We start from the raw sequence: 25,666 nt of genomic DNA on the forward strand, positions 1-25,666 counted from the left end.
TCAAACTTGACATTCGTGTAACTACTGTAGTTGCACGCATTTGCTACTTTACCTATTTGTGACATTGTTTGTTACAGGTAGCTTTGAGGATCCTGGTTGTGCGCTCACCTTGACAGGGCTTTATTATCATCCGGCGGGGTAACATGTTACACGTGTGCGCGGTTTTCTAGGAGTCTTTCAGAGAGTGTTGTCGTTAGGCCTTTTCGTGTTGTTTCCATCCCTGCCTCTGGCGAACAAATCCCTAAACCGAAATGTCACTGGGGGACTATGAGAGACATTTCGACTCGCTAAATTCGGATTTGGGCGGCGGGTCTGTGGTCAGTGAGAGATCAGCCTCAAGCACGTTTAATGGCGAAGAGGAGAAGTTACATTACATTCCTATCCGGATCCTCGGGAGGGGGGCGTTTGGTGAAGCAACACTGTACAGAAGAGCAGAGGTAAGCTGGGTATTATCACAGATTAGTTTTATATGCATGTTGGTTAAACACGGAGGACTCAATATGTCATACAATAATACATTTCCCCCACAATTAGTGCTCCCTAAAGTGAAAACATTTACAATGCATGCAGCAGAAGGTCAGAGAAAATGTGAATTGTTTCAACAACTTTTTCTGAACCAAACACGCTCTTTCCCTCATTATTGCCTTATTGTTTTGTTCTGCTGGTGAATTATTTACTCAATGACATGTATCTGGTGTCCTGAATTGCTCACAGTTCGTCTGTTTCCACATCCCTCATATTTTCTCACCCAAGTGAGTGTGAAATTCTTCAGTGAGAACAAGATAGATGAGTTTCTCAGGCTTTGCCCCTTGATCCTTTATTATACTGCACACACTGCAGCAAAAGGGCCAAAAAAAAAAAAAGTCTGCCAACACCTGGAGCATGAGAGGATGGTCCCGGGCACTGATGAGTGCAGGGCCCACCGTGTGCCTTAAAGACTGAAGCACACACAACTTTAAAACATGCAGAATACAATTTCTGATCGTTGTGTTGTGCATAAGTTTTGTAGCATTTCCCATCTTTGCGGCCATACTTTGTTATTGGGTTAATTCTGGGCGGCCGTGGCTTAGTGGTTAGAGTCGGTCGTCCAATAACCGGAAGGTTGGCGGTTTGATTCCCACTATCGCCACTCAAAGATTGGTGGAACTTATAGCTGGAGGGGTGTCAGTCCACCTCCTTGTCACGGCTGAGGTGCCCTTGAGCAAGGCCCCGTACCCCCCATGCTCCCCGGGCGCTTCATGGCTGCCCATCATGGCATCTGTCTCTGAGTGTGTGTGCATGTGCATGTGTGTGTCAACAGGTGCCAACCTGGATGGGTTAAAAGCGGAGGACAAATTTCGTGTGTATGCATGACCAATAAATATGATCTTAATTAATTAATCCCACTTGTCTTTTTGAGGTCATTAAAAAAAATTTTAACATCTCTTTTAATTCTCTTAATAACATCATGCACGTTTTTATACTGTATGTCTCACTCAACACGAATTTACAAAAGGCATTAATTTAACAGCGATTCAGTCAGAGTTTTATCCTGTGGTTTTGCATCTTTTGGTTGCCATTCTGCATCTCTTTGTCATCATGTTATCACTCTTTCTTTAAATCTCCTCTTTCTTATTGCTTTGTGTCTTTCACTGAAATAATAACTAGTGGCCTCCTGACCTGCCTTCTAGGCCCACTGAGATATCTGTACATGATCTGGAAGGACCAATCCAGACCCTTCTATGAGGCTCTTACTGTTTTTCTCTAACTCTCTTAGGACAACTCTCTGGTGGTGTGGAAGGAGGTGGAGCTGAACTCCCTCTCAGAGAAGGAGCGCCGAGATGTCACTAATGAAATAAGCATCCTTTCCATGCTGGAGCACAACAACGTAATTGCTTACTTCAATCACTTCATGGATAAAAACACTCTGCTGATTGAGTTGGAGTATTGCAATGGTAAGGGCCAAGGGCTTACAGTGTCCCCTCTGAAGATTAGTTTGGATGTTGCTCATCTGTGACTGAATGCTAAACAGTCTTGTCATCACAGGAGGAAATCTGTATGACAAAATCGTCCAGCAAAAGGGGAAGCTTTTCAGTGAGGAGGTATGAGTGCACCATCGGAGGCCATTTTATTTTAAACCCTATTATTCTTGGTTATCTATCAATCTTTGCTATGTTGCCATAGGTGGTTATATGGTACCTGTACCAGATTGCCTCAGCAGTGGCCCATATTCACAAAGCAGGGATCTTACACAGGTTAGATGTTCATCCCTTTATCAAAAGCATCTGGCACTTCATATGCTTCCGTGTTGTCTTTATGACAAACTTCAGTACGCGACAGGTAATCAAATTACGCTGCCTGGTTTTCTTGTAGAGATATCAAAACTCTGAACATTTTCCTGACCAAGACCGACCTCATTAAGCTGGGTGACTATGGCCTCGCAAAGAAGCTCGACTCCGAGTTTTCAATGGCAGAGACAGTAAGTTGATAAATCTGCTTTTTCTAATTGTTGTATATTGTTTAAAGGCATACATCAACATTAATTTAGAGTAAAACATGTTTCTTTTCTTGTCTATTCCTCTGTATCATAGTAAATATAGTGAGATATTGACATTTTCTTTGCTGCCCCTCCTCTTTCCTCTGGGTTTATCCAGTGTGTGGGAACTCCATATTACATGTCACCTGAATTGTGCCAGGGAGCAAAATACAACTTCAAATCAGACATCTGGGCCATGGGCTGTGTACTTTTTGAGATCTTAACTCTGACGAGAACATTTGATGCAACGGTAGGTTTGCTTGGTTTCTAGCGATCGATTACACAGTCGGACAAATTAGATTTTTTTTCTCCCTGCTACAATGAATTTCCTGAGCTGTTTCTGTCTGCACAGAACCCCCTGAACCTCTGTGTGAAAATAGTCCAAGGTAACTGGACTATGGAGGTGAACTCGGATCTTTATTCATCTGCTTTGATAAAACTGGGGTACGAGTGTCTCGATCAAGTGAGTGAGAGGAAAAATCCGTCTTGTTTTGAGTTGCTGCATTAGTTCTGACTCCCATCTTTTAACACTCGTGTAATCTTTTTGTGTTGCAGGCCCCTGCAAAGAGACCCACTGCTGAGCAGATTCTGGACCAGCCTTTCATTTCCTGCCGCCGACAGTAAGAAAATCCTTGAATAAGAAATTCTGCGGGTAAAAATAAAACATTCGTTTGACTGCTTCTTTCTCTGTTAGGGAGCTTGAGGAGCGAGTTGTCCTCCTGAATTCAGCAATGAAGAGACCAAAGTAAGCTAGCATACTGTATTATTTCCATTGTAAAAGCTTCATGATCGTCCCTTGTGTGACTGCGTCATGCATAACTGATATGTTGTTGTATTTGGACCATAGACTGAGCACAGTGACAGAGACCCCTGTTGCCGTGGTTACTACACGCTCGAGGGAGGTGTATTTTTGGGGGGGAGGGAAGTTCACACCCCAGAAAATTGACTCATTCAAAGGAGGCAGCGGTGCCCAACATGTGTGTTCAGGAGAGAGTCACTTTGCTGTGGTGACGGTGGAAAAGGAGCTGTATACTTGGGCTGTAAGTATTAATCTATCACCTGCGCGGCAGATTTAATGGATCTAGTTGTGCTGCACTACAAAAAACTTTCTCAACCCTCAGAGTGTCCAAGGTGGGGCCAAGATGGTTGGCCAGCTGGGACACGGGGACCAGGCCTCGTACCGGCAGCCAAAGAGGGTGGAGAAGCTCCAAGGGAAGGCCATCCAGCAGGTGGCATGTGGCGCTGACTTTACTGCCTGTGTAACTGGTGGGTGAGGAAATCCTCCTGCTCAAACAGGGGCCGGTGTCTGCCAAGGTGCACTTTCTCCAATGACATGCTCTGCCTCTTCTTTTGCAGACGAGGGCCAGATGTACATGTTTGGGTCAGACTATTACGGCTGCATTGGAGTAGAGGGCGAGCTGGGCATGGAGATCTTGGAGCCAGTGCTTCTGGAGTTTTTTGAGGAGCGGCCTGTCTGCCAGGTTTCATGCGGAGACAACCACGTGGTGGTGCTGACACAGAACGGCGACATCTACTCGTGGGGCTGTGGAGAGTATGGTACATACTAGAGTTGCTGCTTTGTACGAGTGTCTTAAGGTCATGTCAGATTGTTTTTGCTTTTAGAATTGTTGCCACCAGGTGGAGACAGTAGCTTTTCAGCAAACATGATGCATTTTTATTCTTTAATTAGCTTGTATGGTTTAATTTTTTTTATGAATTTGAAAGGTATTTTGAAACGTTGTTAAGAAAAGTGCTCTAAAAGTTCTGTCTATCATCATCAGTAGTAGTAGTAGCGTTGGTAATAGAGATGTTTATGGTTCTTATCTTCCTGCCTCAGGTCGTCTCGGTCTAGAATGTGAGGATGACTTTTCCTCTCCGATGCAAGTAAGACTCACCACTTAATCAGTCAGAAGCCACATTCAGTGGTTTTTAACCCATCCCAAAGAGAAAAAAAAATCCATGTTTGTGTCTCTTTTTTTTTTTTTTTTGGTCCCAGGTAGAGGTCCCTAAAGGTGCTACCATCTCCTCTGTGTCATGTGGCAGTGATGGAACCTTCTTTATGACCGAGACCGGCAAAGTGTTAGCATGTGGAAACAATGAATTCAACAAACTGGGGTTGAACCAGGGAATCTCTGGTCTCAAAAACCACCCTGGGGAGGTACTGAGCTGTATTTACGGTACTGTAATAATAGTCTTAAGCTGACGCAGCTGTGTTCATTAGCTTTTTCTTTCATGCACATCCACCAGGCCTACCAGGGGATACCATACATCACTACTCTGACCTTAGTGAAACAGCTGTCACGCTTCAAGATCCAGTTCATAGCTACGGGGAAAACTCACACAGCTGCCATTGATGGTACAGCAGAAATGAGCTTCTATTATTTCTAATGTCAGCAAAATGAATTGCACTTTCAAACTGAAACTGAGTATGATTTGCAGAACGAGGTCATCTGATCACCTTTGGTTGCAACAAGTATGGGCAGCTGGGCGTGAAGGATTTTAAAAGGCACCAAGGTGTCCAGGTCCTTGTTGGACCATTTGGAGGGAAGATGGTGACCAAAGTGTCTTGTGGAGATGGGTTCACTATTGCAGCCACTGAGGGTGAGAACATTACTGAGGTGCATCAACAACAGCATGTATGTCATATAGGTTTTATGTGAGGGTGTTTGGCGGCTTTATTTTCCTCCCTCCTGTAGACTTTTGGTCCAGCAGGCGTGTCACACTTTGTGCTTTTCCTTGCAGACAATCAGATATTTGCATGGGGAAATGCAGGAAATGGGAGACTTGGCATGCCTGCTGATAAGGGATTTGGTTCAGAGGTGTGCCCTGCCATGCCGAGGCCCATCTTTGGTTCCCTCCACCACGTACCTGACCTGTCCTGCCGTGGCTGGCACACCATCATCATTATGGGTCAGACATCTTAAACATTTTACAGACACCGGTACAATAAAATGACAAAATCAGCTGTATCATTAATATTCTCCATTTTTTTTTTTTTTTTTTTAAATTTCTTTTTTTTTTTAGAAAAAGTTCTCAACTCAAAGACCATCCGTTCAAACAGCAGTGGGCTGTCAATTGCTAGTGGTAAATGCTTTTTCTTTAACCGCAGATTTGTGAATTGACTAACTTGCATTGCTTGATGATCTATATATAAGTCTATATATTATCGTGTGTTTATATTTAGGGCTAGGCCAGGAGGCTTCTACATCCACAGTAAATCTGGACATAGACCCTGAATCGGAGACAGAGTGTCGCGACAGGGGTCTCGGGGGTACGCGAGAGGATAACACAGAAGGATGCTTCATGGACCCCTCGATGATGTCAATGGGAAATCAGACTGGGGATAGCTCCTGTCCCTTCTGGCTTAGAAAGGTTTGTTGCCATGAAAGCACAAAAGGAAATCATTAGTTTGAATCCGAAAAATAATAATAAACGCTGCCTTAAATCGCACTAATTCAGGGATGTTTTTTATCCAACAGGAGCTAGAGGACGCAGAGTTCATTCCGATTCCAGAAGGGTCGAAGCAATCCATTCATGACAAGCTCTCCTCTTTCTCTGAGAGCGTTACTCTGCCGTATGAAGAGCTGAAAGAGCTCAAGGCGGCAGCGGCAGCAGCCAGCAGTAGGACGGGCCAATCGGTAATGCAAATATAGCCGCTATTTGTGCTAATGTAGACACAGAATTTACGTTCTTTGAAATGAATCTTTTCACGATGCTACTGTACAGCATGCACAGAGTATCTGCAACAGTGTTCAACCCTATGTTCGAGCCTCCACATTTCCTCTGTTGGCTCTGCAGACTAGACGAATGAGCTGTGAAAAAGTCAACGGACTGGAAGAGGGGGATGCTTGCAGAAAAGGAGGCGCATGCTGCAAAGCAAGCAGTGAGGTGGCGCAGGTATCGCATCTACTCACTCATCAGTGTAAATCAACATCTATTGAGTACAGTACAGAGCTACAGTGACAACCAAGCTTATTTTGCAGCTGCGAGAATCACTTGCAAGTCAAGAGATGAGGATCCAAATGCTCGAAAAGCAGGTGCCCTTTTTGCACAATCCTCCCATTTTCAGTCTCGATATCGGTCAGTGAGCGCGAGCGTCAACAAGCGTGTGTTTTTGCCGTCTCCAGATCAGTGAGCAGCAGAAGGAGAACGAGAAGCTCTGGGCGGCAATCAGTCGCTCAGCGCTGCAGGAAGCGGGACCTGACCGTAACGGAAACCATCGCTCTGATAGTATGCCTGGTGAAGGAGGAGGAGGGGGAGGGGGAACAAGAGGCGGATTCACAAATCATGGAGGCCGATCCGCAGGCGCCAGTGTGTGAGATTTAACCTGCGGATGTCCTGGTTTTGAGAAAAATGTCAAGAATCTTTGCACATGTTGAATTAAACAAGCTGGTTATATGGGAGGGAGAGTCTCCGTTAGAGGTGCAGCAGCGACCACATCCTCATTCCCATTCAAAGGCTACGTTACAGTATAGATGTTTTTACAGAGTGCTAAGTTGTGTGATTGCATGTTATTGCAAATTTGATTTGTAATACATGGCACACTTGTTTTTCGCTTGTACGCGGCGATCTAGCTCATTTCAGCAGACTGAAACGTTGGCTGGATTCAACATGAAGCACCGGACCTTTAACATCTGCGAGAGACAATGTGACCACAGTGGTGCACTGCAGTGTGAAATGTTAAGTCTGTGCATGGGTTTATCTTTGACTTCAGTGCCTCAGATATTAGTATTTATCATATAGTGGGTAAGAACAGCTTATGCAAATAGGAACCTGTTTCCTAATGTCTCCAAGTGTTAAGATATGAGAAGCTGGGCAGCCAGTATGTTTGCATCATCGTCCTGTGTGAAAATGCAGCTTTCTTATATTTCACCTATTTTCATTACATGTTATATGAAGTGGCATCTATATATATCATTAGAGCCCCTAAAACCTTTTTTCATATTGATCAGACATTAGCTCTGACAATTAATCTAATTATCTCATGCAAAAAAAGTTATATATTTATATATACACATACTCACACTTTGAAATGTGCATGTTTTAAATGAATTTGTGTGAAACACAAAACTACTGATTTGATTTTTAACTTTTTTTTTCACTTAGTGCCTTCTTTGCCTCTTGAAATGCAAAGTCTGTTTCCTTTGCGACGTATAAACACTTGAAGGTTCTTTTAAAGCATCTGTTATAGCTGAACCGGGAGCTATATTTTCTTGTTTATCCTTTTTTTTTTTTTTTTTAAGTGTTTCATCTGTATTTGAGTGCTTTCTGAAATGTTCTTTGCCTTTTCGTGCATCATTCGTGAAAGCAAGAATAGCGGAGCTTTCTTTTGTTTGTTTGTTTCAAATGTGTGTGCGTTCCTTTGGGTTTAGGGTTGTTTATTGCATGTGTACCTACTCTATATATATACACACACACACACACACACACACACCGCCCTGCAAATGTTTAAGAGTGCCTCTATGTCACCTCTGGAGATGAGATGGGAGTTTTTAGTCTGTTTGTAAGATTTTTAAAAAACTATCGAGCTGAATATCTTGAATTCTGATGAAGAGGACGTTCACTGGTAAAAGAAGACCCCGTTAAATGTGCTCTGAGTGCCTTTCTGGTTTTAGTTTTAATAGAAATTCAAGCAGTTCTGGTCCAGTGAATGACCTCAGATGATTCAAAGGTATTGTCATATTAATTTATAAGAAAACAGGCCTTTTTTTTTTTTCCTGGGATCAAGAAATGGGATAACTTCTAGAATTCGTGGAGCAATGGAAGTAAATCAAGCTGTGAAAGTGACTGCAGGTGTTCTGACTTTTGCTGCTTTTCTTCTGTCCAACTCATCTAAAACCATCTGAATGTGGGTTTTACCTCTAGCAACTGCGTTTAGCGTTTGATTAGTGTAGTTCCTCCAACTTTATGGGTCATTATCTTTCTGGAGGACGAACCATTGGACAACGATCTTGTCTGTCTTTATTTTCCTTTTCCTCACCATTTTGAAAACCTACTGTATTACCCCGTTAATTACAGTATTGCCCCGATAATGCATCGGTGGCTGTAGTTTGAACCGACTCTGCTTGGACAAAGTCTGTTAAGAATCAGCAAAATTTGGGACACGAGTAACAATTACAGTGATGGGAAAGATGCAGGTTTTCTTTGTGCATGAAAAGTTGTTTTATTGAACAGTTTAGCTAGTACTTTTAAACAATTTATAGTTATTTACTAGATTTTTAAATGCTCAGATTTCAAAATCTTACAAAGTGGGGCAAGTTTTCCAAGTTTAACTCGACTTGTGCTCAGCTGAGCTGTCTGCACTGTAACACCGGCAGTATTTTTATGCAATAAACTGCTGCAAATCTATTATTTGTGGAACTATTACAGTGCTATGCCCTGAGGTGACATGTTTTTGTTGTTTATCGTTTAGATATATGGATTTTATCATTTCAGCTGTTTTGACAATGTAAGAGTTCTACACGTTTTCCTCTGACGGTCACTTTGTTGCTTTATGTTTTGTGTACAAGCCATAAATAAAACAAACCTGCTACCTTTTATCATGAGTGTCAAATCAAGAGTATCCCTCAGTGTCATAATGCAGATATGTATATTTTTTAATGGTACAAACATGTTGATATGTGGTTAATGAGACCATATAAAGACAAACCCTGGCAGTGTGGATATAATGGGTCCCCTTTTACGTGCTGACTCCTGAGGATCCGCCGTTGCCTGCTGTGTGGGTCGGCTCACTTGGACCAATTTGGTTGTATGTTGCCAGATGGGAGCTGACCCTGATACAGATTACCAGCATTTCACTTGTAGTTTTGTCTTTTGTTCTTCCTCTTTGATGCCTGGACAAAAAGATGGAGCATGTTTTATAAAAAGGGTCAATTACAATATTTTCACCGTAAACTTGTCAGTTTCATGTATTTAAGAGGTTAGATAGATGTCCCGTTAATGACAAATGAACTCAAATATAGCCTGCAGAGATTCAAAGCAAAGTCATGTGGGACTCACTGTTAAACTAAAGCTCCACTGTTATACCAGTGATCAGTAACTATAGCAGTATATATAACTGGCCTACCTCTGGAGTCTTGCTTCTGGTGTGCGTTTTGAAGAATTCCTCTATTTGTGATCCTTTAGTCCTGTGAACGTAGGAATTGAAGACTTGCCGCTGGGATTGCTTTACCTTCTTACAGATCTGGATATGTGTCTCCAGTCTGTCACTTCTAAACTTTCTGTTGCAGACTTTGCATGGAAGAAGCTGGGAGCGGTCCTCTGTGAGAGCGGGCTCCACCTGCTGCTGTGGGCCCCAGTGAGAAGAAGCAGGGACAAGTGGGAGAGTCGACTCCCCGGGCAGTTTTCCTCTGGCACCTCTTTGCTTTTCTGCAGCCAGACTGCGTGCAGGTTTCCGCAGACTCTTCTCAGGCATGTCTTGTTGATCATCTGAACTGCTGGTCTTCTTGTGTGTTTTTACTCTGTATTTCTTTTCCGTTGTCCAGCTTGCATCGCCTGGAAAGGCCTCATTTTGTTCGCTGTGTTTTCTCTCATTGTCTTCCCAAATTCCATGCTCTTTCTCATCGCCTCCTTTTCTTCTGAAACACTGGTTCACACTGTGCAATTTGTTTTTTTTCGGCAGTTCCTTCATATTGTGCTCACTGATCGCATGAACACTCTTCTCTCCTCTACCTTTTGAATGAGGACTCTCTTCAAGTTCCCATCTGGCACGCGGTACCTGATGTCTACTCCTCATTACATCTCCAGTACTCTGATTTTGTTTATTCATTGGTTGCTTAAAGTCATCATGCCAGCTTTCCTCCACTAACATGTCTCTTTTTCTCCCTTGCTCTTTCATCTGATGCTCAGACATCCTTGCTTTTGCCTGTGTTTTCTTCCTTTCAGCTTGTCCCCTGTGTTGCCACTCGTCTTCACCCTTGTGTTCATCATCTGCAGCAATGTCGGCAGTAGCGCTCTGAATTGTTTGTTTTATCTTTTCTCCAACCTTCCAGAGCTTCTCCTGTAGCATGAGCTCTTTTTCATTGATTGCTCTTGCCATCTGGAGCTCTCCTTTGGGCAGGCTGCGGAAGTCTTCTCTTGAATGCGAGGATCCAGTGGTCTTTCTAATGCCATTTGAGTGATGTTCTTGGGGCAACAAATGCCCTCTTTCTCTTGTTGAAAGAGTGATTTTCTCAAAACCATGCAAATCAAGTGGGGCTTGAGTCTTTGGAAGTCTTCTGTGGCTGACAGGTTTGTTTGGAAATGGCTGATCCACTGCATCTGCTTTCCTATAAGGCACAACTCCACACTGTGTATCAGTATAGACTTTAGCACGTACTTGTCCTGCCGTACTTTGCTGCCTTTGAGGATTGTGTCCTTTTGTGTGTGTGCTCATGTTTTGATCGCTGTTGGACATCCTGCTGTTCCACTCGAGTCCTCACAAGTGTTTTTTTCTAAATCATTTAAACAAGGAGAGAAAGATAAGGTCCAAGAGGAAATTGCTTGACTTTTGAGTTGGTGCGTTGTTATCCGAGCAATTCAAAATCAAAGTCCATACATTCACTCTCTAATCTCCCTCGGCCTTCTAAGCAGCATCTCAGCACCACTTTAGGCCCAGTTACTCACATGCTTTGGCGCTATCTATCAAAATGCCCCGTCTTTATTATCACATAAAGCTCAGTTGTCATGCAATCTAAGATATTCACACTTTGCAGCATTCAAGGCTGTTCTGAGGACGTCTTATACAAGTAAGTAGTAGCTGAAGCTTGTCAATAAGGTGTGTATGATGCAATAAAAAGCTCCAGAACAAGCAACTAAATAAATGTGGAGTTGATAATGCCCTTTTCAAAGAGGAAAAAAAACAGTGGGGACTCAATTGCAATTATTAGAATTAATAAAAGATTTTTTTTTTTAAACTGAGGGGTTTCTCTTGTGTCATTTTTTTCCGGACAAATAACAGAACTTTTTTTTACTCACCAGTAAAGTTGCTTCACTTGTAAATTTGGCTGAAATTCCCTCCAGACTTTGAGATATTACGGCTTTTCTAGGGTTTCTCATTCCCACGGTGAAAGCTGATGCGACTCATTTTCAACGTTTACTTTTGTTGCCTAGAAACCGAGCGTTCTCTGATTGGTCCGTTAAACGTCACTTCCTGAAGAGGAGTTCCCGTATGTTTTAAAACCGAGAACTTTCCTTATTGTGGTGGTCGTTTCACGGCATCCTGTCAACATCAAGGTGAATTACATGAAAGAAGCAAGCTTTTGTGTGTTCATGTCAGCTTGACTGCGAAGCTGAAATGTTAAATATCTTGGCTAAAAACTGCTTAAACATACTGTCATTATGTTAGCTTAGCTTGTAACCGCAATGCAACCCCTGCAGTGCATGGTGGCTTTTTAACCCAACGCACTACCAAGGGACTCTTATTTCTCCTTTTCTAGGGCCACTATGTCCAGTGAAGACCTGATTTCTATGGATTATGAAATTTTTGGCAGAGTGCAAGGTGTATTCTTTCGGAAATACACTCAAGTGAGTTTGACATTGATGGTGAAACCTTGCTAAACTTCACCCACATAATGACATCTTCTTCTAGTTGTTCACTACCTGTTTTGTAATCGTTAGATGGCTTTTAACGGTGAACAAAACTACTTAATACCAAATTTTCTAAGTTGATTATTTAGTGTTTTTTTTTTTTAAGTTTGCCTTCTAAGCTACATTTAGTTATATTTACTGTATGTTTTAGCCCTCTCCAATTACTTATCTTTCATTTGACTGTGCTGAAATCTAAGATTATTTGTTTTAGATATTTCTTTTACAGTAATACTTTTTTTATTTTCTTCCTTAATTAAATAATCTTCTAATAAATAGTTATTTACTCCTGTATAAATGCATGTACATAACAACTTATCTTGCTACATATAACTTTTAAGATGAAAAACCACAAATGTTTTTGAGGAATATTTGTTTATCATTGAGGTAATTGTGGGTGGTATTTACACACCATGAAAAAAACTAATGAACACAATAATGAACTGAAATGGAAGTTTAGCAAATGTACACATATTGGCAGAGTTGTTCTCAGGTGTGGATCATAATGTGGCCGCTGAGCGTAGGTATCTCAGAGATGGAACATCTTGATGTCGACACAGCTCAGATATGGCTCTTTGGCATAAAACCACTGGATTTGTTTTCTTTTCAGCCAATAAAAATCGGATAAACTAGGTCATAAAGATGGAAATACTTATTTTTCTGGGGAAATTGCAGTCAAATGCATAAATAAAAATGTATTTTTTTATCCCCCAATCTATATTTATGTAGATCTTGGGCAGACAATATGTCAAGTGCCGCCATATGCATTTTTGTTTTGGCAGAAAATTTGATCATTGTTTGGACTTCAGTGTCACAGTTAGCGGTGTCACAAATCCTGAAACTGCACTGTCAGCGACTGGTAGTTGTCATCCCATTTCCTTACATCTTTAACATTCCTGCCATATTTCCATATTATCTATTCCTGTCATTGTCCAGGCTGAAGGGAAGAAACTTGGCCTAGTTGGGTGGGTCCAAAACACAGGAGCTGGAACTGTTATGGGGCAGCTACAAGGTTCACGCGGCAAGGTGAAAGAGATGCAAGAGTGGCTGAGATCTACAGGGAGTCCCAAGTCACACATAACCAAGGCAGAGTTCAAGAACGAGAAAACAATCGACAGCCTTGAACACTCATCTTTCAACGTAGTAAAATGAAATAACTTATTGGTCGTGCCTGTAACATTAACATGAAAGCAGATGTTTTCTTTTTTATTTATTTAGTCTTTTTATTATTATTATTATTATTATTTTTATTGTTGGTTGTATTTCAGGAACTAGAGTGAGGTGTAAAAATGTGCACTGTATTGGAACTTGTTTAGTTCTGCTGACCTTATGATTACACTAATAAATTAAAAATTCCCTCAGTATGTTTTATGTCATTTGAATCGTATTTGTTGTAGCTGCAACTGGGAAACACTTCAGTGTGACTTAAAACACAGTTTTATCAGTTGTAACAGAAAGCCTGGTTGTTACGGACCTTTACCAGAACACTGATAGTAACATGACTTGGAGGTTATCAGTAGTAGTTTACAGCACATATTTATTGGTGCGATCTGTCACTACAGTCATATGAGGGACTGAATGGCAAAGCACTCATTGTTTTTAAACTATTGAGTACTGCATTTGGTTTGGGAGAAATGCTTTATAAGAATTAACAGCAACATGCGCAGTGTTGTTTGACATGTTATGTATTTGAAGGTGGCAGAAATGCACCTCAGCTCTTAAGTGAGCAATGTTATTCTTTAAAGTTAATCTTGACAATCGTCATTAAATTAACTTTGGCCCTAAAGAAAGAATAGTACACACATAACTGCTTGTGGTAGAGGATCAGAAAAAAAATAGATAAATAAACACCTTTTATTCCTAAAAAAACAACAAACATGTCCTTAGCAACACAAAAAGAAATAGTGGCGCAGTATGTACAGCGTTATTGAGTTTCCGAACTGACTTGAACACAGCATTCACTCACACCACCAAAATATTGGATCAGCCGGATGGAAGCCGTCAGAGGGATACTCTGCTGTGATTGGTGGTTGAAAATAGAGTCTACTGCAGGATTGGTTGTGAGGATTGGCAGACACCAGAAACGATCTAATCTAGTTCTAACCAGAAGATGGCAGTGTTAGCTTTAGTTGTTAGCAGTAAACGGATATGGGCATCTCTTTCTGTACCACGTTGACTGTAAACAACAGCTGAGGATTCTTTCCGCATTATGGTTGCAATGCCCATAACATTACCGAACCATGAAACAAGGAATATATGTTGAGGCCAAAACTATTTTGATGGATTAAAGAATATATAGTTAGCATTAGGCTACATATGTTTGCTAGTTTGCAACGGCCAGTTTTAAGACGTTGACTAGGTCAGGGCAGGACCATATAACCTAAGAGAATTAAAAAGAAAATACAATATGATTAAATGTTTGCCCACAGAGGTTCAGGGGAGACTTCGCTCTGGGGTTGCCATCCCGTCCTTACAACAGTGTGTTGAGGAGCTCATCCTAAACAGTATCGATGCCGGGGCGACGTGTGTGGGAGTCAGGATGGACATGGAGGCTTTTAAAGTTCAAGTAATCGATAACGGCGCTGGGATGAGCGTTGAAGATATGGACTGTGTGGGAAACAGATACCACACGAGCAAATGCAGCTCTATTAAAGACCTGGAAAACCTCAGATGGTATGGTTTCAGAGGTGAAGCCTTGGCAAGTATAGTTTCTTTAGCCACGCTTGTTGAAATTTCATCCCGGACCAAATCGTCAGTGAAAACCCATGTCAAATTGTTCAAGGGTGGCAAGGGCTTGGATGTCTTTGAAGCAGAGACTTCTCGACCATCTGCAGGGACAACTGTCATCATTTGTAACTTCTTCCATAACATGCCAGTCCGGAGGAAGAGGCTGGATGCTGTCCTGGAGGGTGAGAGGATCAGACACAGACTGGAGGCTGTGTCCCTGATGCACCCCTCAGTGTCCTTCACCCTGAAGAATGACTGCACAGGAGCCATGATGGTCCAGCTTTCCAAAGCCAGGAACACTTATCACAGGTTTGTTCAGATACACACTCTTGCACGAGCAGAGAAGCTGGGAGAAATCAGCTACACACACAGGCAATTTGAGGTGATCGGCTACCTCGGCAAAGAGGGCCACTACAATAACAGCTTCCAGTTTTTGTATGTCAACGACAGACTGCTGCTGAAAACACGGCTCCACAAGCTGCTGAATGTTCTCCTGCGCAGATTGAGCAGTTCAAACCAGAAAAACGACAGTCCAGACGGGCAGTCTGCCATCAGGAGTCCAAAGCACAAACGAAATCAGGAGCTCTATGGAGTATACATCATCAATATAAAATGCTCTTACTCAGAATATGACATTTGTCTTGAACCTGCCAAAACCTTGATAGAGTTCAAAGATTGGGATGGAATTTTGCTGTGTGTAGAAGAAGCAGTGAAAGCTTTTCTGAGGAGGGAGAACTTGGTGTCCGTGTTTTCTCAAGATGACTTGGATGGTGTATCTTCCAAAGTGTTTGGTACTGACAGAACAGATCAAGAAGAGGCCAGTGACAAAGCTGGCCAAACAGCTATTGCTACTTCTACACCGGACTGCAGCTTTGCACTAAAACTGTCGTCTGAATTTGTTCATCGTAAGAACGCAGATCCCAGCTTAGAGTCTGGTTTGGTGGAGAGCAACGCTGGCGAGACTGAACAACTAAAAGAGAGGGAGATCTCTGGAGATAAGTGGGAAGAGATACAACAGTGTGATGCTGAGCCTGCATCTCCTGATATAACTGATGAAGAGGAGCCAACATTCGGTGAAGGCGTGAACGTTTTGCACACGCCGAACGGACAAGAGGATGAACCTTTAAAAGAACAAGAGAAACAATCAAACTGTGCTACTTCAGTCAGTAATGTGAATTCACAGCACAGCATCCTCCAACCGGTCCAATCTGACTTACGCTCTAATGAGAAAATAGCCCAATGTACAGACAAGCACGGGCAGACTTTAGTAAGCAACAGAAAGATCAGTGTGCCTGATCCCTACATTCATGAAAGTCTGCAAATTCAAGACCTGTCCCAGCACAGCAGGCCAGTAGTTCAAGTCCAAAATCTGGCAATAAAATGTGAGGAAAAATCCTTTGTGTCAAAACGTAAAATCTCTCTGGAAGTAGACCGAGACAGATCCTCCCAGAGACAGTGTGGAGGCTTTGCTTCGGTCATCCCCTCAAAGATTCCCAGGGTAGTTTCTTGTCAGAAATTGTCAGCATTTAGTGAGCCGGGATCTCTTGATAAGTTTAGAAGAACATTTGTTAAATCTGATGGAATGAAATTACCAGATCCTCATTTACAGGACAAAGCCAGACTTCCTCAGGGAGACAGCTTTACTTTGAATCCCAGGAGTGTATCTGTGCGCCAGTACGATCCACATGAGGAGGAGGACGCAGAGTCACAAAAAGAAGAGGAGACACAGAGTAGCGTCCAAAGCTCTACAACACTCTCAGCTGTCAAAGCTCAAAATAGAGGTAAAAAATCCTTGGCAGCTAAACTTAACCAGTTAAAACAAAACAGGACAGAGGATCCAGAGGTCCTACTGCACACATCCAGGAATACCTCAGAGGACAAATTCTGTCTCAGCAGTGGTGGTGATGGTGCCCAAGCAAGCAACAACAATCAGAATCCCCAGGACTCTGCACTGCATGTTGACTCAGTCTCTGGTTGCCGTACTAATCCTCAGCTGGCAGGAGAGGAGGAGGATTTAACATCAAGCGACTGGCTTCCTCACTACGACACGTCTGTTGGAAAGACTGTTTATGTCAACAGAATGACTGGGCTCAGCAGATATGAGAACCCAGCTCTGGAGGAAACACATGTGCGCTGCACATCTGACGTCACCAACATGGCAGTTAGTGTCACCTCCAAGATGGGTGAGTGAGCATATTTGATTACATATGTCATAAAGACTGGAAATAGGACTCGAAGGGCTGAATAAGAATACCTTATTTATCACTGGTTTGAATGATGAAGTGGATCACTTAAATGTGGAGAAATGTTTGTGTTTACCTTCGCATGTCTGTCCCCTCAACTGTAGGGATGGAGTACAGGTGTTACCCATTTCAGGTGGATCTAGTGTTCCCTTTCCTGCCTAAATCCAGGCCAGAAAGGGTGATTAGCTCAGGGATTGATTGTAGAGGTACCTTACAGACATTTCAGATTGTTGGGGCCTAACAGACACAATGTAAAGAACTGTGTATTGTTGATTTGGCTTACATGGTCACATATTATCTTGTCTATCTTTACAGATGATGCCGGTGAGAGCTCCAATTCACTTTCTTCATTGTACTCTAAATGGAATAATCCCGTATTTGTCCGCCCTCCTATGGTAAACAAAAATGAACGAGACTTATGTTGTGATTTTAAAATGTTCCCCTGGTCTCATCTGCTCTCGCGTTGTACGGTCATATAGATTTACTCAGATTTAATTTCAGCTGTTTTGGCTTTCACCCTAAATGATGAACACCCCTGTGCCAACAGGTTGGTGTGGATATTTCCAGTGGACAAGCTGATGGACTGGCTGTTAAGATCCATAACATCCTCTTTCCCTACCGCTTTTCTAAGGCCATGATTCACTCGATGAAAGTAAATTTATCCTTTGGATCCAATCAGATTTTTAGCTTTGACAAATTTAAAAGAAGTTGCAGCGTAAAATTGCGCAATTATCTCATAGGTCATTCATCAAGTGGACAAAAAGTTTCTTGCATGCCTTATCAACACAGAAGATGAAGAGCACGCGGCAGGTAAGTGGAGCCTCGTTAAAGTTTTGTCGTCAGATTTGTTCGTGACACTTTGTTTTTCATATTTGCACCTTTTTTTTGCTGTTGAAATCCCAGGAAACCTACTAGTGCTGGTGGATCAACATGCTGCACACGAGAGAGTTCGACTTGAAAATTTAGTTGCAGGTATAAAAAAAGGGGAAAAAACACATTCAGCATTATTAATTAGATATAAATACTGAAATTGATGTATTTCTGGACTATGATGTGAGATGATAGCAACAACTGCATGTCTTGTAGATTCATATGAGGATGACCCAGATGCCCCTGGGGAGAGACGTCTGTGCTCATCATTGATTTTGCCTCCTCTGGAGATCAGTGTAACGGAGGAGGAGCTGAGGCTGCTTAGGTGTTGTGTTTTACCTGCAAAGCACAGTCGACATATCACAGCTGTAACGGCTAACTACAGCAATGGATGGAAAGCATTTTGTCCAATCGGCCTTAAACCGTTTAGGGTTCAAGAGCACATAACCTCCACCAGATTAGATGTAGTATTTGTTTTTGTTTTTTTACTGCTGCTCACTTATAATGCACGAGCAGGCTCATTTCCAGTAGACACATTGCCAACTTTAGATAAAAGGTGACGCTTCTCTAATGGCTAAAATCTCCTGGTTTCACCTTTTTAATAAGGTTATACTCTGGAATTCTCTCTTTATAATCTTTGACCTATAACCTTGGACAATATGAGGCTTCACAGATTAAGACATGCGGTTTATCTCAAAAAGCAATTGCCATCCTACAGTTTACATAGTCTTAATCATATCAGACTATTTTCAAGCTCAGAGTTAAGCTCAGAAACTATGAAACCACCATTTGTCATTGCAGCGTGTCTCCTTGTGCTGGTGTGACCACACTGCTTCAGTTTTAATCGGGCTTCTTCACATGGCCTTCTTAACTCTTTAGGACCCATACATACAGCTTTACCGCTCTCAATTCTTGTTATTTTGTTTGGGGCTCCCTTTTCATGTCTTATCCCAGATCTGATCACATTGACATAGTTGCTGTGCACTCGTCTTCCTGCAGGTCTTGTCAGCCACATTTGAGGAGTTTGGGCCTTGAAGTTACTTTCTCACAGGCAGCAGCTCCGCAGGTGTTCGTAGGAAAGGTACCAGTGTGCTTCATGGAAAAAGAGAGCAATGAGCTGAGACGGGGGAGACCATCTGTTATCAAGCCTATTGTTGAGGTAAGACCAATTCTTCTTATCACAAAGAAGGAAAGGTGCTACGGTTCTGTCCCCTTATTGTCTGTTAACCTCGTCATCTTATCTCACATCAGGAGTACCTTCGAGAACAGATTGAGGTGAGATGGGACCTGACTGTATGGCTCTTATACGTCAGTGATACTGAAAGCACCCTCTTGAAAAAGGGTAAAGTCTTCAGTTCTTCCTCTTCTCTTGTTTCAGTTACTTCGCTCTACAGGCAGAGTGAGAGGAACTTTGCCTCTCAGTGTTCTGAAAGTCCTGGCATCGCTAGCGTGCCACGGTAAAGATAATAGACTTCTTTTCAGCCTTGGATTAAGGTTCTCTGTTACGGTGAGCCTGAAGTCTTATTACTCGTTACGTTTATACATGTATGTGTTGCTCAGGTGCCATCAAATTCAACGACCCCCTAAGCAGAGATGAATGCTGTAGCCTGGTTGCGTCCCTGTCCTCCTGCCAGCTGCCCTTCCAGTGTGCCCATGGCCGTCCCTCCATTGCTCCGCTTGTAGACATCCTTCATTTGGACAAAGACCAGAAGGTACCAAAAAGTAGCAGCACATCTGAAGCTTGAACTAAAAGTAGGATTCAAGGAGATGTGTTGGTCTGCAATCTGATAGTGACCAAGCCTTCTTGTTCCTGCAGGATTTCCAGAAACCCAACCTGCAAAAGCTGAGAAGAATGCATAAAGCATGGGAGCTGTATGGAAATGGATAAGTGGGTGTGCAGTTGATTTTACTGATTTTTATTGGCTATATTTTATTGCCAACAATGAATTATAATACATAAAGATATGTCTCCGGTGGTTCAAATATACCACGTTTTCTCAAAATCCAGAAGCTCAAGTTTTTTAAAATTAAAGCAACCGCAAAATTTCTGGAAAATTTTGAATAAATAGCACATTGTCAGACATGAATAACCGTCAGTCTGTAAGGACCAAAAACAGGAAGTTCCTAAATAAACTGATATTGGATGCCTCATGAAGAAAACATCATAGTGACAGTGAAGGGGTTTCAGAAAACTGGGGACATTCAAACTTTATCCCTGGATTTGTAAATCATCAGCTTCTTGTGACTGTCAATTTAGCCATAAATCAGAAAGCAGTTTGTGAGGTCGGTTTGAAATAGGAAATGGCAGTGAAACAGTGTCAAAACTGACAAAAAGTTTTTAGAAGATTTAGAAAAATTGACAATTTCAAAGACAACAGTAAAGCTGTGGTCAAACAGAAAGAACTGGTTCCAAGTTTGGAACCAACTGCAAACCAGCACAGGAAATAGTCTCGGTTGATAAAGGAGTATGTGACCGCACCACTTAATTGGGATTAGTTTTCACTGACATGCACTGATTTCTCCCAAACAGGATGTACAGAATTTGACCTCTTTCCTGTGGCACCTTATTTTTTTTTACAGAGGTCAACTGCAAAAACTATTCAATTCAAGAGTTTGTTAACTTAATAGAAGTTTAAAAAGTCTTGTCATTCGACCTCACTCTGAAGATTTTCTTCTTGAGTTGTTGCTTGATAAGGTATCTCACATGCTACAGGTGTTTTTATAAAACAAGTCATTTAATGTCATTCTCGTGTGTGGCACAACACTAAGATCTGTATCAGTTTTCAAAACGTCTTAAGAATGACCTGATGAGAGTAACACACAGCAAAACCCAAGTGTGTAATTTACCTAAAAAGAATGTGGCAGACTTGACCTTTATGCTGCGCAACCTAGAAGTCATATTTTGTTGATAATTAACTGAGCCGCAGTCGGCCACACTCAAACACTTCGCCTGAAGGCAAAACACCTGCTGTGACGTCACACATAGGGTGGCGGTAAAAGTGAGAAATGTCACAGAATTAAAACTCACAGAGTGGTGCAACCACAGTTTCTGCTGAAGTGGGGATACACATGTCTGCTTCAAACAAGTACACTGCTTTAGCTATTTGCCGCTTGAATCAAGCTTCTTTTTCTTTGTTCAAGTAGTTAAATAATCTACAGAAGACTGATTGATATCCTTAGCTAAACGCCGGTCGGATTTTCCACTTCCTTAGCCTGACGGACATGTTGCAGGAGTCATCACTTCACCGCTCTCCCAGAGTTTATTGTTTACTACATCAGCAATAGGGGTCTTTCACTTTTTGTGAATGAAAGGCATTATTTGCCCCTCAGGTTATTTGACAAATTGCTAATAGCTCACGGAGACCAGTTTCTAATACATGTATTAAAAACCTCCATCCCTTATTGAGGATAAGTTACCGAAACAAAAGACTGTGACTTTGCGTTGTCAGTGGAAGCTTACTATGTGTCCAAGGTGTGATCTGAAGAACTTTACTTTCAGGTAGTCTCACACCAGGATTACCTTTTCTTTCTCATGTGACTTTTTTTTTTTTAAGACTGCCTGAACATATCTCATTGAAGTAAAAGGAGACACTTGTTCAGAAATATAATCCCAGCCTCAGTCTGTAGGTCGGTAGGTTGGGGCTGGTGTTTTGCCCCCTCTGTTATGAAAGATTTATTTTACTCCCATTCAGTAAAACTTCATATAAATGTCTTGGTTTATAATCTTGCACTGTTTGGAACAAGGAACCACCCAGACGGTCTTATAGCAGCTAGCTGCTTCCAGAAGCACAGGCAGAAAAAACGCAATGTGTGGAAAATTAGAGCTGCTCTGATGGGAGTAAAGGATGCTTCTGCTCCTCCACTCCTGTCACGTGACCCCCTCTTTCTCCTCCCTCAATGTTCCTGGTCATCCCACGTGACTTTTCCACCCCCACATGTCCTAAGCCCCTTTGTTGGATCGGGGAATGGGACGAAGTGGGAGGGACGCTTTGTTGTGATTGGTGGTGAGAGCTTCGATCGTCTGAAGGATTGGAAGAGGAGGGTCAGGGTAGAGTGGACTGTGTCCACACAGCTGATCCAATCTCTGATCTTCAACCATCTCTCATGTAAACAATTCAGCAGAGATGGATTCTTATCATTATTTTTAAGGATGTGTGATCGGTCGGTGTGTCAAACTGTTAAAAACACACTGAAGCTTGTGTTTCACAGAAGTTAAATAGAAATATTTTTTTACTAAAACCACAGAGCGAAAAGCCTTTGTATATTTTTTTAAATTTTAACACTTGCTAGAGTTGGCCTGACCTTGAATAAACAGCCCCACGTTATTGAACAAAGTCTCTGAGATCAGATCCACGTATGATCACTAAATGTATCCCACATTTGATTAAATGAATCTATCAGAACATCAAGTTGTGACCACCCAAAATGGTGACATACGTGGATTTATGAATAGGCTCACGTTTCTCCTCCCATATTGCTTTAATAAGAAGCCGATATTTGTGAATGGGAGCAAAGACAGCTGTTGGCGCGCGGCGCTGATAAAGTCGTGGCCACATATCAGCAGAATTATAACATATCTCTCAGGGATGAGACATAAGCTTACGGCTGTGTCTATTTATCTATCTATATATAGATATATACATAAACGGTAATGCCCTTTTTGATATAAACAGGTAAAAAGTAGGCCTGTGTGGCAGCAAGTCTGACCCCCCCTCCTCCGCGGATGGTACAGTCTCGGTTCATTCATAAAATTCTAGCAGAGCATAAAAGGAGGGGCTTGCATTCTTCTCGTCCAGTTACCAGGTAAATACCTGGAGAAAAGACCCCTCTCGCTCAGCCCAGTGGAAGGCCACAGTCCATATTTGTCATTGATCAGGACTTGTGTATATATATCTGTTTTTCGGCGTGATGTATCATAACAGCCTGACGCCTGATATGGATTCAGTCTCTCCCACCTTGCGGACAGAGTCTCCTGTCGGGACACTCTGCCAGAAGACGCCAGAAGAGGCGAGCTCTCCAGCTTCCTCCTCAGAGAGCAATACGAAGGTATGAATGGCTTTGTTGATCGCGTATTCAACGTGCAGCCAAGGGGGCATCCCGTTTACAAGCAAATTGAACACCCTTTTTTTTCTCTCTCTCTCTTATTTGGTCCTAAAAGCAGCGCCCTGATGCTTTTTTTTTATCGTCGTGTTGGGAGGAGGGGGGGGAGTGATTGATAAGATTTTAATTAACCGGATGGCTTCATTTTTAACTCTCCTTTTGATGCATTTGATAAATAACCGAACCAGAATTTCAGCACAGGTGAAAATGTGGCAAAACAGCGCTGTGGGTTGGGTTGTTATGATCCCGACGTCCTGGGACCAATTATGAGCGTGTCGATGCAGCGGTTCATTGAGAAAAATAAATCCATTCAGGAGACTCCTCAGCATCCCTGCGTCAGTGTTGACGTCAGACACAATGATAAAGTCAAATATTGATCTGAAGAAGGCTATTTCTGGCTAAGCATATTTAACGAAAACACAACGCGTGGGGTATCCTCTTGTTTTCGACTGTGAACGAATGTGATTTTGTTGGTTTTACTGATGGATTGTTATCACAATCAGATTCACTCGAAACCTCGGATATAGACAGAAATGTCTCTAATGTCATCTCCATCATCCGTTGTTTCAATTTCCAGGAGGTCTCCCAAGACATGAGCGCTCAGGACACTCCGTTTGTTCCAACAGTAACAGCAATATCCTCCACCCCAGATTTCCAGTGGATGGTCCAGCCTACGATTATTACATCTGTCTCCTCGTCTCTGGGTAGCAGCAAGCAAGCCAATGAACCGCAAAGCTCTCAGCAGGCAACACCCAAAGCAGGCGGGAATAAGGGAAAAAATGCTGTCAGAAAGGGGAAAACAGAGCAGGTAGGTTAGCTCAGATGAAGTCTATCTGCGATTGGACAGAATGTTGTACGTTTCCATGTGCCAATCAGAATTTCTTGTGTGCCACAGTGCTATTGTATTATGCCGTGTGCCTTCCTTAGGAAGTCCATTTATATTCAGGTCACAGCAAGTCTGCAACAATGGTCTATTTTTAGACGCATTGCAGCGAAACATGCCTCAGCCACTCATCAGAACAGATGAAGTGGATTAGGAGATGAAATGGATGCATTCTTCAGGCTAATAACTGAATCATTTCTTTTACATCCCAGCTGTCTCCAGAGGAGGAGGAGAAAAAGCGGTTAAGAAGGGAGAGAAATAAAATGGCCGCAGCTAAGTGCCGCAACAGGCGGAGGGAACTCACAGATACACTGCAAACTGTAAGTAAACAGTGATGCATTTTGCTCGGCTGTCATTTGCACCTACTGCTGTGTTTTTCCCGTGTGGGTGATTTTTGGATCTCGATCTTATCCGAAGGAGACAGACAAGCTGGAGGAGGAGAAGTCAGCCCTGGAGACGGAAATAGCCAACCTCCTCAAAGAGAAAGAACGGCTTGAATTTATCCTCGCCACACATAAGCCAGTGTGCCAGATGTCAGAAGAGCTTGAGTCTATTTTCCAGGCGTCCACGGGGTCCCCAGAGCTACCGCCCAGTCCAGATGAGGACAGACTTCCAGAGGATGGTATCCAGGAAGCTCCTTCACTCCAGGACATGGACATCCCCAGTGATCCGTCCACAGCCATCTCTGGGAACTCCAACATCTTACTGTGTGCCAGTGCTGAAATAAACATCTGCGACCTCGAGCCCTCTCTGGACATTAAGGAGGGCCTACTGGACAATGGGTTGCCCGACTTGGAGGAGAAAACCCCCATGGAGACGGCTCGGTCCGTGCCAGACATAGATTTGAGCAGCTCCCTCGGGGTTTCGGACTGGGAGACGCTGTACAAGTCTGTCTCCAGCGACCTGGAGCCTCTCAGCACTCCCGTGGTGACCTCCACCCCCACCTGCAGCAGCTACCTGTCTGTGTTCACGTTTGCGTGTCCTGAGCTGGACTCTCTCACAGAGGGACTAGACACCCTTAAGGGTGGAGGAAACAAGGCGGAATCTGTTGATATCCTTAACTCTCCGACCCTTCTAGCCTTATAATGCACAGAGGGAAGCGACCTGTCTGGTCCCTCTTGTCTCTGGTTTTTCTCTTTGCAGGACTTTGAAATGAAATAAACAACATATGCCCCGATATGCTGTAACACTTCAAGTTATACATTCATGAAATGTCTTGTGTGTGACTAAGCAAGCATATAAGCTCTATGCAGATACATAAGCAACAGAGCGATGTAGCTAAAAGCATGGCTTTTGATTTAACAGGTGGGACCGAAGTGTTGGTTTTAAAAAGCATGCAGAGAAATTCCAAATAATTTTCAGAGCTCATATATATCTGATCTGTTACTAGATCTGAAGTGTAATGTGGAGTTTGTCGTATCAGTATGGTTTAGTGTTTTTGGTGTAAGTAGTCTATTGATTGCTGTAAATGTTGTACTTACACATTCATCTATGTTAAGTACTTGCATACCTCAATGTCATCAACTGTGATTTGGCCTCATTGTTAAAAATGTTGAAAGTTTTCCATGAAAACATCCAGTGCTAAATAGTATATATCTTATGATATCTTATCTAATTTATGGTTTATTTTTTTACCTTTCAGATTTTGACTTATTTGTTAAGATTTAAAAAAGAAAGAAGAAGGAAAATGAGCATTTATTGCTTATCTATGCTGCTGAATAATAATAAATCTACGTTCACAGTGGTGTTTGCTGCTGATGTCTT

General features: G+C 42.4%; 4 protein-coding genes across 7 annotated transcripts; all 4 read left to right on the top strand.

Moving 5' to 3' along the window:
- The first annotated feature begins 5 nt into the window (after positions 1-5).
- nek9 (NIMA related kinase 9) lies at positions 6-9,052 on the top strand. Its single transcript, XM_075448454.1, has 23 exons — positions 6-437; positions 1,757-1,934; positions 2,026-2,081; positions 2,164-2,234; positions 2,353-2,458; positions 2,634-2,765; positions 2,868-2,978; positions 3,071-3,135; positions 3,210-3,260; positions 3,363-3,555; positions 3,637-3,781; positions 3,872-4,072; positions 4,353-4,399; positions 4,512-4,673; positions 4,763-4,871; positions 4,955-5,116; positions 5,258-5,425; positions 5,540-5,599; positions 5,700-5,887; positions 5,995-6,153; positions 6,314-6,412; positions 6,499-6,552; positions 6,643-9,052. The coding sequence occupies exons 1-23, from the start codon at positions 252-254 to the stop codon at positions 6,832-6,834; spliced, it is 2,895 nt and encodes a 964-aa protein (XP_075304569.1). The 5' UTR covers positions 6-251; the 3' UTR covers positions 6,835-9,052.
- Positions 9,053-11,646: 2,594 nt separating this feature from the next.
- Positions 11,647-13,443, top strand: acyp1 (acylphosphatase 1, erythrocyte (common) type). The gene is made up of 3 exons (XM_075448456.1): positions 11,647-11,728; positions 11,932-12,019; positions 13,016-13,443. Exons 2-3 carry the CDS (start codon positions 11,939-11,941, stop codon positions 13,229-13,231), a joined length of 297 nt encoding a protein of 98 aa, XP_075304571.1. The 5' UTR covers positions 11,647-11,728; positions 11,932-11,938; the 3' UTR covers positions 13,232-13,443.
- Positions 13,444-14,176: 733 nt separating this feature from the next.
- mlh3 (mutL homolog 3 (E. coli)) lies at positions 14,177-23,751 on the top strand. Of its 4 annotated transcripts, none has more exons than XM_075448452.1 (13): positions 14,177-16,989; positions 17,154-17,255; positions 17,365-17,444; positions 17,597-17,701; positions 17,790-17,859; positions 17,953-18,021; positions 18,136-18,244; positions 18,919-19,078; positions 19,171-19,194; positions 19,298-19,376; positions 19,480-19,631; positions 19,736-19,807; positions 23,670-23,751. In XM_075448452.1, exons 1-12 carry the CDS (start codon positions 14,487-14,489, stop codon positions 19,805-19,807), a joined length of 3,525 nt encoding a protein of 1,174 aa, XP_075304567.1. In that variant the 5' UTR covers positions 14,177-14,486; the 3' UTR covers positions 23,670-23,751. The 4 variants fall into 4 exon arrangements, with proteins under 4 accessions (XP_075304567.1, XP_075304566.1, XP_075304565.1 ...); XM_075448451.1 differs by lacking the exon at positions 23,670-23,751 and adding an exon at positions 22,865-23,288; XM_075448450.1 differs by lacking the exon at positions 23,670-23,751 and having other exon boundaries at positions 14,178-16,989; positions 19,736-19,823.
- Positions 22,819-25,629, top strand: LOC142366541 (protein c-Fos-like). Its single transcript, XM_075448455.1, has 4 exons — positions 22,819-22,965; positions 23,597-23,827; positions 24,115-24,222; positions 24,320-25,629. Exons 1-4 carry the CDS (start codon positions 22,828-22,830, stop codon positions 24,986-24,988), a joined length of 1,146 nt encoding a protein of 381 aa, XP_075304570.1. The 5' UTR covers positions 22,819-22,827; the 3' UTR covers positions 24,989-25,629.
- The last annotated feature ends 37 nt before the right edge of the window (positions 25,630-25,666 follow it).

The sequence above is a fragment of the Odontesthes bonariensis genome, chromosome 17, assembly GCF_027942865.1.
Source record: "Odontesthes bonariensis isolate fOdoBon6 chromosome 17, fOdoBon6.hap1, whole genome shotgun sequence".
In the NCBI taxonomy this organism is placed as follows: domain Eukaryota; kingdom Metazoa; phylum Chordata; class Actinopteri; order Atheriniformes; family Atherinopsidae; genus Odontesthes; species Odontesthes bonariensis.

Excerpts from the sequence above, each read along its gene's own strand:
- nek9 (XM_075448454.1), top strand. The coding sequence starts at position 252 with ATGTCACTGGGGGACTATGAGAGACATTTCGACTCGCTAAATTCGGAT. Across the intron at positions 4,872-4,954 it reads TCACACAGCTGCCATTGATG|AACGAGGTCATCTGATCACC; the intron begins GTACAGCAGAAA and ends TATGATTTGCAG. Across the intron at positions 6,553-6,642 it reads TCCAAATGCTCGAAAAGCAG|ATCAGTGAGCAGCAGAAGGA; the intron begins GTGCCCTTTTTG and ends TGCCGTCTCCAG.
- acyp1 (XM_075448456.1), top strand. The coding sequence starts at position 11,939 with ATGTCCAGTGAAGACCTGATTTCTATGGATTATGAAATTTTTGGCAGA. Across the intron at positions 12,020-13,015 it reads TCTTTCGGAAATACACTCAA|GCTGAAGGGAAGAAACTTGG; the intron begins GTGAGTTTGACA and ends GTCATTGTCCAG.
- mlh3 (XM_075448452.1), top strand. The coding sequence starts at position 14,487 with ATGATTAAATGTTTGCCCACAGAGGTTCAGGGGAGACTTCGCTCTGGG. Across the intron at positions 16,990-17,153 it reads TAGTGTCACCTCCAAGATGG|GGATGGAGTACAGGTGTTAC; the intron begins GTGAGTGAGCAT and ends CCTCAACTGTAG. Across the intron at positions 19,079-19,170 it reads TTATCAAGCCTATTGTTGAG|GAGTACCTTCGAGAACAGAT; the intron begins GTAAGACCAATT and ends ATCTCACATCAG.
- LOC142366541 (XM_075448455.1), top strand. The coding sequence starts at position 22,828 with ATGTATCATAACAGCCTGACGCCTGATATGGATTCAGTCTCTCCCACC. Across the intron at positions 22,966-23,596 it reads CCTCAGAGAGCAATACGAAG|GAGGTCTCCCAAGACATGAG; the intron begins GTATGAATGGCT and ends TTCAATTTCCAG. Across the intron at positions 24,223-24,319 it reads TCACAGATACACTGCAAACT|GAGACAGACAAGCTGGAGGA; the intron begins GTAAGTAAACAG and ends TCTTATCCGAAG.